The sequence below is a fragment of the Phacochoerus africanus genome, chromosome 2, assembly GCF_016906955.1.
Source record: "Phacochoerus africanus isolate WHEZ1 chromosome 2, ROS_Pafr_v1, whole genome shotgun sequence".
Lineage (NCBI taxonomy): Eukaryota > Metazoa > Chordata > Mammalia > Artiodactyla > Suidae > Phacochoerus > Phacochoerus africanus.
Genome location: NC_062545.1, coordinates 161320740 through 161330842, shown reverse-complemented (window position 1 = coordinate 161330842; position 10103 = coordinate 161320740). Strand labels below are relative to the sequence as shown.

The following is a 10103-nucleotide window of genomic DNA, read 5'->3' as shown; positions in this document are numbered from 1 at the left end:
CTCAGCAGCGCCCTGACGCGCTCTAGCACACCTAGCCATCTCCTACAGCCCTACTGCGTCCTTCCCCACCCCAGCCTGCGGTCAGCCACCACACATTAGGACCGCGCGGAAACCGCCGAAAGGGAAGGCGGCTGGAGGGCCGTTGGGCGTGGCTTATCGAAGAGAGGCGTGCCCTAGGGGGTGGGGACACTACGCAACCATCGGTTCTGGCTGTTGATTGGCTGAAGTGACTAAGAGGAGCCCGCAAGCGTCTCCGCCCCGCCCGGGCTGCTCCTCCTCTTCTCCAGCCGCTAGGTCCGCACAGGCTCGCGAGGGAACCGCTCAGGCGCCGCCGCCCCAGCCCAGTGCGGACGACGGAAGAGAGGGAGGCGGAAGGAGGAGACGCTCGCTCGCTTGCTCCCACCCGCACCCGGGCTCCTAGAGCCGGCGCGGAGCCCAGAGGGAGGAGCCGCGGCGGGCACGCCCCGCCTCCGGCCCGGGAAGACGACGCCAGCGACCTCGCCGGCCGGCCGCCGCCCCCCTTGCGGGCCGAGACCCGCCCCCGGCCCCGGCCCCGGCCCTCCCCCGGCGGCATGGAGGGGCCCAGCTCCTGACTGCCGCGCCGCCGCCTCGGCCCCCGTCCCTCCTCCCGGCCCCTCCCTCCCGCCCCCGCTCGCATGTCCGCGCCGCCTTAGCCGAGGATGCTGAGGATGAAGCTGCCGCTGAAGCCGACGCACCCCGCGGAGCCGCCACCCGAGGCGGAGGAGCCCGAGGCGGACGCGCGGTTGTCCGCGAAGGCGCCACCGCGCCGCCGCCGAGACTGCCGCCCCCCGCCGCCGCCGCCGCCGCCCTCGGGCCAGCTGCGGGGCCCCCAGCCGCCGCCGCCGCCTGGGGGGCTCGGGCCGCCTGTTGCTGGGGGAGCGGCGGCGGGGGCGGGCATGCCGGGCGGCGGCGGCGGCCCCACGGCGGCGCTGCGGGAGCAGGAGCGGGTGTACGAGTGGTTCGGGCTGGTGCTGGGCTCCGCGCAGCGCCTGGAGTTCATGTGCGGACTGCTGGACCTGTGTAACCCGTTGGAACTGCGCTTTCTCGGCTCGTGCTTGGAGGACCTGGCGCGCAAGGACTACCACTACCTGCGCGACTCGGAGGCCAAGGCCAACGGCCTCTCGGACCCCGGGCCGCTGGCCGACTTCCGAGAGCCGGCCGTGCGCTCGCGCCTCATCGTCTACTTGGCGCTGCTGGGTTCAGAGAACCGTGAGGCCGCCGGCCGCCTGCACCGTCTCCTGCCCCAGGTGGACTCGGTGCTCAAAAGCCTGCGCGCGGCCCGGGGCGAGGGCTCGCGAGGTGGCGCGGAGGACAAGCCCGGCGAGGACTGCAACGGCGAGGAGGACGCGGAGAAGGACGGCTCCGGCCCGGAAGGCAGCGGCGCCGAGCCCCGGCGCGGCAGCGGGCTGGGCTTCAGGGCCCAGGAGGAACTGCTGCTGCTCTTCACCATGGCCTCCCTGCACCCGGCGTTCTCCTTCCACCAGCGGGTCACCCTGAGGGAGCACCTGGAGAGGCTCCGCGCCGCGCTCCGCGGGGGCCCCGAAGACGGGGGGGTGGAGGCGGAGTCGTGTAACTTTGCCGGCCCCCGGGCCCAGGTAAGGCGCTCCAGCCCTCTGCGCCCGCAGTGTGGTCACCGCCTCGGCGACCTGCCCTGCCCGGCTTTCGGACTCCCGGTGGCCGAGTCTCACCCCCCGCAGGTGGCTCGGAATCCCTTTGCCACGGCTCCCCGCCCAGTTGTACTAGCTTTCGTTAGTCTGGACCGCTCATTTCCACTGCTCCCCCCACCCCCGCGGCACACAGAGGCACCCGCCATAACAGAATGCTCTAGAAGTCTCTTCCGTGCCGGAGTTACCACGGAAAACATAGAGCACTCAGCCCGGTCCCCCTCTCAGATGAAGAGTCTTGGGACTTTTTGACTTTGAGCATCTCTAGGTGCTGGGAAAGGCGAAGCGCTAGTGGAGCCCGTGTGTCGGCCGCAGTCTCGCCTCGGGCTGAGCCTTCCCTTTCTTGCCGCCTGGCGCTCAGGTCACACGTTTTAAAGCTTTGCCTTACCCCTCGGTGAGGTGTCCTAAAGGTGCTCTCCCGGCGAGTTGCCCTATTATTGACACAAAGGGGCCTTTTAGCTCAGTGTGTACCGGATTTAAAAGGGGTCGTAGGATCTTGTGGCTCCTGCTCAGAAAACTTGATGTTCCCTTAAAGCGGCGAAATGACTCAAAGTAGAAATGTAGTAGCGTGGTTTGTCTGGGTAAAGTAACCTCCTAGAGTGGGTTGGTAGTGTTCTTTGCCTCTGGCGTATCCTGCTTTCTAATGAGCGTGAGTCCTGCCAACAGATTTGGGTCCAGAGATGTTTGTTGAACCTTTTTAACTGTAGGCATAAATGTTTTTTAAAAAGTTATTAAACACCAAAATGTAGTAGATGAGAATTAAGATGAGTTACTTGTCGCAAACATTAAAGAAAAAAATTTAAATGGCCACGAAAGCAATTTAATAATAATCTAGGCCCAATATAAAGTTCTTGAGCTTGACAATTTAATGGACTAGTAGCTTTCAGATAAAAACTGTACAATAAGAGCTTACTTTCATGGTTCACAGCTATTCTAGAAAACAACTGATTTGCTTGCCATGTTTTTCCAATTAGGTGATCTCCAGGATGATATATTGGGAAGGGGATTTTTTTTTTCACTCCTTACTTGTAAGTTAATTTAGCTTACATATCTTATATAGCTGCTTTCAGTCAATACTTTGAAACTAAAACCGAGTATTGTATTTCTGTAATGTCTGTGTGGACTCAGTACCCCTAGAATCAAAGGAATTTGGGGCCCTGAAGGATTTAGCTATAATCTAGGCTGAGCCCCTCTATTTTAAAAGGAGGCTTCTGTGAAGTGACTAACTCACATTTTAGGACATACTTTATCACACTCAGGAGGTAGTAACGCTAGTATCCAGAATTTTCTTAGCTTGAAATGTTGTCTGCCAGTGTCTATTTACTACTAGCATGCAACTGTGTATATTGATGGTAAAAGCCCTTTCCACTCTCCAGCCTACTTATTAAAATAATTTCAAAAAATGCTATGTGCTCCATCATTAAATTTAGAGAAGAAAGCCTGAACTCAGGAGCAGTACTTATATATCTTTAATAAAATTTTTTTCTTGTAGTAGTATAATAAGGATATCCTTAGAGTGTGGATGTAATGAAAATGTCCCACAGTGGAGCAGTTTTATATTATTCCATTCATATCATTCCAAAAAGGGTAATCTATTTTTGATTGTAACTACTAGGAGTCTTTTTCCCCCATTAAATTTTGCTTAAAATGCGAGTGTTGGAAAGTGACTAGACGAAGGGAAGAGATGCACGCAAACCACAATAATGAAAATTTTATCTTGACTCCAACGTGTGGCCTTTTCTGGCAATCAGTGAGTGCTGGGAAGAGTGGACTTTTGTGAGGCCGGGCATCCTGCCAATTATTTCAGCACACCATTACTTCTCAGGCAGTGCCTTGTGCTGTGGCCATCAGTTGATGGGGAATAATTTATAGAGGATCCACGTACTACAGGTGACGCTGAAGGCTGTTTCCAGAGGCTGGTGGCGTGATGAACTTTTTTTCTACAGTAGTTGTTTAGGGTTACCTTAATAAATCAGTTACGTCTCATTAAATTGGTTACTACTCTACACACTTTCTGCTTGGTAGCGTGGACTCCGAGGCCTTCAGCTGTGGCTTGTTCTGGCCTTAAAGAAATTTGGGCAGGTCTTACAGATCCCAGGCTGTCACTCTAGAAGCGACTGATGCGGGTGGATTGATTTCAGCCCTGGTTCACTGCAGTCCAATACAGCTGTTTCGCAGCCCTCTGCCGCCTGCTCACAGTTGGAGAGTGGGCCCATGTAGGATTGTGCGGGAAGGCGCCCAGGCTTGCGTGGAAGCACTGCGGTGCGCTGGAGGGCCCCGCGATCACGAGCGGCGGTGGATCCACAGACGGCGATCCGAGGCCAGTCTTGCAGGGCTCCTCCCCTCCCCCGCCCTGCAAGATGGCGACTGCACGCCTCCCACGTGACTGGCGCTGGCCACGCCCCCGAGGGGCAGACGGAACTGACCGTGCTGCCTTGGGGGGTGGCTTTGGCCCCGGTTGGGCGAGGTGAGGGGCACAGGGCGGATCAGAGAACCATGCGGGTGATGTGCTCTGGGAATGGGAAAGGGAAATTTTTGTAGCAGCGTTTTATTGCCCCGGAAGTAACCTTTTTAGACACATAGATGTAACATACATGTAATTTAGCAGTATTCGTAATTGGTTTAGAAATAACTGTTAACTGTCTTAAGATCATTCATATTAAACAGGTGGTGCAGAACTAATTTTCTTTTAATTTTCTACTAGAGTAAGAGTATACTAGTCCAAAATAGTGTTCCTAGCTCATCCAAGACTTGTATCCAACACGTAATATGCAGCAGCTTCTCTTTAAACAAAGATTTTTAAAAATGAATGACGTTTATGGTAGAACTTGTATTTTAATGTGAACTTTATACTAATTATATGCTTATAAGCTACCAGGACCAGCAATTGTTTAGTGACATACTGTAGTTATGTTTATAGTTGAGGTGACAAGGCCACAAACTTACCACTAGAATATACCAACTAGGCAATTTAGAAAGGGGAGCAAATTCAACAAATATATTTTTATTTTTAAAAGTAACATTTCTAGAGTTTTCCTGCATACTTTGGATTATTATAGAGTAAATGTTACATTGGATTACAACTTAAATGTCAACATTGCTTTCCAGAGACTTGAATATAAAGTTCATGTTTTTCGCAGCTGCAGTAGACTGCTGATCGCTTGTAAAAGTCAATAAATAGCCAAGTGGGCAGTAGTGAAAATACTCATTAACAGTGTCCCAGGAGGAGTTCCCTTCGTGGCTCAGCAGTTAAGGAACCCAGCTAGGATTCATGAGGATTCAGATTCAATCCCTGGTCTCGCTCAGTGGGTTAAGGATCCGATGTTGCCTTAAGCTGTGGCGTAGGTTGCAGTGTGTTTCAGATCCCATGTTGCTGTGGCTGTGGTGTAGGCCCTGGCAGCTGCAGCTCAGATTCGACCCCTAGTCTGGGGGCTGCCGTATGTCACCTGTGCAACCCTAAAAAGTAAACCAAACAAGGAAAAACAAAAAAACAGTGTCCTAGGAAATTTATGTTATCGATGTAGTTATGTGTTAATAAAGTTACGGTCTGTGTGTGTAGCATAGCTAAAAAACTGTTTTTTAAAAATGGGCCCCTTAATATTAGGAAAACAAACTATGAACGGTGTGTTGGCAATAGCATTAACGGTTAAGTATTTTTAAAAGATGCTAGTTTTGTTGCTTTATCATTAAAAAGGTGAGAGAGCCAAGCTTCGGATCTTTGCACACTTAAAGATACTCTGATTGTGAAAATGGGTGTTCTAATTTTGGAGAGTTAACCCTCAATTAGCAACACAAAGGTAAAAAAAGGATAAGTTACTATGGTAATAGTACTTAATGGTTAATATCTAGTAGTGGTTTGCGATCAATGTCCTTGGCATAGCCATGTTTCTCTGGAGATTGTTTTCAATATCCTCAAAACTCAGTTGTTTGGCACGTAGTACTAATGTTTGATTTAAAGATAGGAAATGAAGTCTTTTGATAGTATAGTACATAGTATGTAGTGTTATTTGAACTCACAGAACATATTTGAACTCACAAAAAGTAAATGGGCCATGAGTCCTTTGAAGAAAACAAAATCAACGAAAATAGTAAAAAAAGAAAAAGAAGACAGCTTTGCAAAATGGTTACTTTTTCATAGCATGGGTTAATAAGCTATATTGTACTTGACAGAGCAAATACCTCAACTCATTTTATTGATATAGATAATGTATTGGTAGCGTTGGGGCCTTAAAAAGAAAATGCTTTTCAAAGGAGTTTTAACATAAATACTCCTACTCTAAGGTAGATTGAATATATACGTCTGTGGTAACTGGAATCCTAGTGAGAGTTCGGGCTTAAAATGAGAGGAGAAGTTAGGATTTCAGTTGTTACTGTATTAGGCACTAAAAAGATGCTTTCCAAAAATGACTTTTGTTTCCCATTATGGCTTAAGCAGAAACGAACCCAACTAGTATTCTTGAAAATGCAGGTTCCATCTCTGGCCCCCTTCAGTGGGCTAGGAATCTGGTGTCATGAGCTGTGGTCTAGGCTGGCATCCGCAGCTCTGATTCGTCCCCTGGCCTGGGAACTTCCATGTGGTACACCTGTGGCACTAAAAAGCAAAAAAAAAAAAACAAAATACAAAAAAAAATTTTTTTTTTAATGACTTAAAAAGAACAGCTATAATGCTCACAGTAGTAAATACCTTCATTTAATTTGTGGTCCACTGCTGGGAGATTTTACAGTGGAGCAGGGGGAGCTGTCTGAGAAGGCTTTCCTCACTCCTATTGGAGGGATAATAACAGTACTTATGTTAGATTGTGAGGATTAAATGGATGACTAATTGTAGAATGATGTCTGGTACATGACCTTCAGTAAATGTTAGCAGTCACGGGTAAAAGTTAAACCTTGTTAGGAAGGTGGTGGTAGAAGAGTTGGATGTAGCATTTCACAAATTGAGAGTGGGGAGCAGAACTAGCTCTCACTTTTATGGGAAACTTGAGGTTGGTTTGACTGTAGCAAAGAACAAAAGCAGTTCAGTTAATAACTGCTCTTTGAGAGAGGCTTTTAAATAGAAGATCACAGTTAAGCAGTGATTATTTTAGTCAAAAATAGGAGCTATTGGGTATTCTACCCCAGGTGTATTTTTCTGTGCAGTGTTTTTCTCAGGTAAGGAGAACTCAGGGAGTCTCACTTAAGTTAATATACCATTAACTTTTTTTCCACAAATTAACTGATGTACTATATATCCTTTTTTAAAGAATTACTTTTTGTGGGTTTTTTGGTGGGTTAGGGGACAGGAAATATGTCCCAGAGGCTGTCAAAGGCCTTGAAGAGCGTTGGCCATGTTTAGTAGAGCACTAGATTGAGAGGCTTAAACTCCAGCTCTGCCACTTGCTTTGTGATATTAACCAGGCCACTTAAATCCCTGAGCCACAGTCTTGTCTGTGAAATGGGAATAATGACTTCTTTTTAAGATTATGGTGATTGAATAATGAGAAGTTGCAAAGTGATTCATATACTGTTTTGACCACACATTCTCTGAGAGCGGTGCTCAATGCATTTTTCTTTTCCACTAAGATACAACCATCCAGATTGTTACATTAGTCTTTAGAAGTGTTTTGTTTTTTTTGTTTTTTTGTTTTGTTACTTAATAGACTACATGGTGTAGTATTTTCTATATTCTATATTAGCATACCTCTAAAGCTGGTGTTTGAGACACATTTATTTGGGCAGAGTTTGTTAATTCTTAAATTGTAAAGATCTGGTATGCTACAGATAATATAAGCCCAAAAGAAGCACTTCTCTGGGTCAAAAATCATTAAAATATGTGTTTTCTCTTTATTGCATTTGGGGGTCGGAATGAGGAAAATATGTATTTTGAATTCGGGCTGTCATTAACTCCCATGCAACCATAATTTACTTAAATCTTTTCCACATTTAGTTAGGAAAGTATTCTATAGTTTAAAGCTACTTTGCAGTTTTGTTAAGTTATATAATTTTTGGTTATTTCAGAGCACAGACTGGAATCCATGGATAATTAAACTTTTTCGTATCTTTTTTGTAGAAGCTATTAAATTGGCTCATTTGAAGCTTCTTTAATATTTTTGGTCTTCCTTGAGAAACATTAAGCTTAATTTTTTGTTAAAGAAAAGAAAAAAAAAAAAAAAGCCTGCACTACCCTCAAAGCAGACTGAGCTTCACTCTTATCAACTATGTTTTGCATTATGGAGGACCGAGTTGTCACAGGGCTCCTTTTCCTCACAGAGGGTGCTTTGTCACACAAGCTGTCTTCATCCAGTCTGTGTACAAGCTGTCTTCATCCAGTCTGTGTAAACAGTCACTCTAGAAGGGAAGTGCCTAATCGGGTGTTTATGTTACAGGTGGCAGAGCTGCTGAGTGCTCACTCAGTACTCCATTTCCTTCTGTTCTTCGTAAGCTCCAGGGAACATTTGGCTTTAATGCCCTTCTAATTGTCTTAGTTCATTAGACATGTTCAGTGCTCATTGAGGAAATGATGTGAGGTCAGGTTTAGGTTTTGAAGAGGTCACTTTGGCAAGTTATTTGGTCTTTTCCAAGTTTCAGACTGCTTAGTATAGAATAGGGATGTCATCACCATTTATTGCATATAAATGCTGTGAAGATGAAAGTAATAATAATAATACATGAAAATGCTTGGTAAACATGAGTGAGAAAAGTCGACCAATCTATCAGTTGGTTGTTCCAAGAGTGGGTAGTGCACTTTGGTTGCAGAAGCCTGAAGAGATAATAGGGGTAGGGTTACAGAGAGCCTTGAAGGTCAGATGAAAGGAACAGGTTGCCCACAGGCTGCAGTGGGAGCAGGTGAAAATTTGTGTCTCTCTCTGAAATGGTCATTTGTTACTTTAAATTAATATGTATGAAAAGAATGCATCACTGATTTTTTTTTTTTTTTTTTTTTTTTTTTTTTTTTTTTAGGGCTTCACCCAAGGCACATGGAGGTTCCCAGGCTAGGGGTCTAATTGGAACTGCAGCTGCCGGCCACAGCCACAGCCACTCCAGATTCGAGCCACATCTGTGACCTCCACCACAGCTCACAGCAACGTCGGATTCTTAACCCACTGAGCAAGGTCAGGGATTGAATCTGCAACCTCATGGTTCCAAGTTGGATGCGTTTCTACTGTGCCACGACAGGAACTCCGCATCACTGATTTTTAAAAACCTCCCAGACTCATCCAGTTCTCTCAGTGGTACCATTATATTTCTAGTCACTCTGATTTGCTTGACAACCTTAATCCTTAATCCTCTTCTCCCCCAATATCCTGAATCCACTCATTTCTCATCCTTGCTGACACTGTTCTCTTTTGGGACTTTGTTTCTGATTCCCTTGCTTTCAGCCTTCCCAACTCTTTACCTCTTGGATACCACTGCCAGGTATGTCTTCCTAAAGCAATAATCATATCACGTTTTCTTGCAGTGACTGGTGGAAACCTGATCTCTAATAGGTCTTTTTTCTCAAAATCTCTTTCCCTGACTCTGCTCACGTCCTTCATTTCATTCCGGGCTGACTCATGCCTCACCTCCTGCATGTTCTTTGAAATTGTCTCTGCAGCAGTCTACTAGGATTCTTTGTTGTCTCTACATTCCAGTAGCTTGTATATTCTGTTACAATTTCAATACTTAACCTATGATTCTTTTCTTTTTTTTTTTATTTTACTTTGAATTATTTTTAACTTATAAAATTGACCTTTCCTCCTGGATTTTAAGTTCCCCAAAGGCTTGGGCATCACATCTTATTTTTTTTTGTCAGCGTTGCATATATCATAAAGTGCTCAGTCAAAATTTCCTGTGCCTAAGATATTTCAAATATAGCTCTGAAAAATACCATTATGATTAATTGTTGCAAGACACAGTGCATCAAGCAGTGATTTTTTTTTTTGTCTTTTATGAGTGATCAGCTACTTTGTAAATATTTATAGCCGTATAGTATAGGCACAAGTGTATAGTATAGGCACAATCGTTTTGGAAATAATAGAAGAAAATGTTTCTTTAGTTAGAAAGCATGGCATGGTATAGATTTGAATTGAAATTTCAATGATTGAATGCTGAATAGTTGTGCTTATTAATTATTCTTTTAAAATCTGACCATGTGTACTCCACTCCCTAAGTTAACTAAGCTCTTGTGTGGGGGGTGCATACTGGTGCAAACCTAAGGGTGATGTTTTGATAGGGTGGGAAAAATCACAGATGACAAACTATCTTCTTTTTTTTTTTTTTTTTAGGGCCTCACCTGCAGCATATTGAAGTTCCTGGGCTAGGGGTTGAATCTGAGCTGCAGCTGCTGGCCAGAACAAATTGCCTTCTTATTGTTTGGGTAGTTGTAGCTATTGTAGTCTAGTGTTGATTTCCAATCTATGATTAGCTTGAGGGGTGGTGGGAGCCAGATGTGGAATTGAGGTA

At 45.9% G+C, this 10103-nt stretch overlaps 1 protein-coding gene across 1 annotated transcript in view; it reads left to right on the top strand.

The window, feature by feature from the left end:
• The first annotated feature begins 271 nt into the window (after positions 1–271).
• ZCCHC2 (zinc finger CCHC-type containing 2) overlaps positions 272–10103 on the top strand; it is a 57343-nt gene continuing 47511 nt past the window's right edge. Inside the window, exon 1 of the mRNA XM_047767009.1 lies at positions 272–1616. Within this exon, the coding sequence (XP_047622965.1) occupies positions 681–1616 (936 nt within the window). The 5' untranslated portion in view covers positions 272–680. The remainder of the gene's footprint in view (positions 1617–10103) is intronic.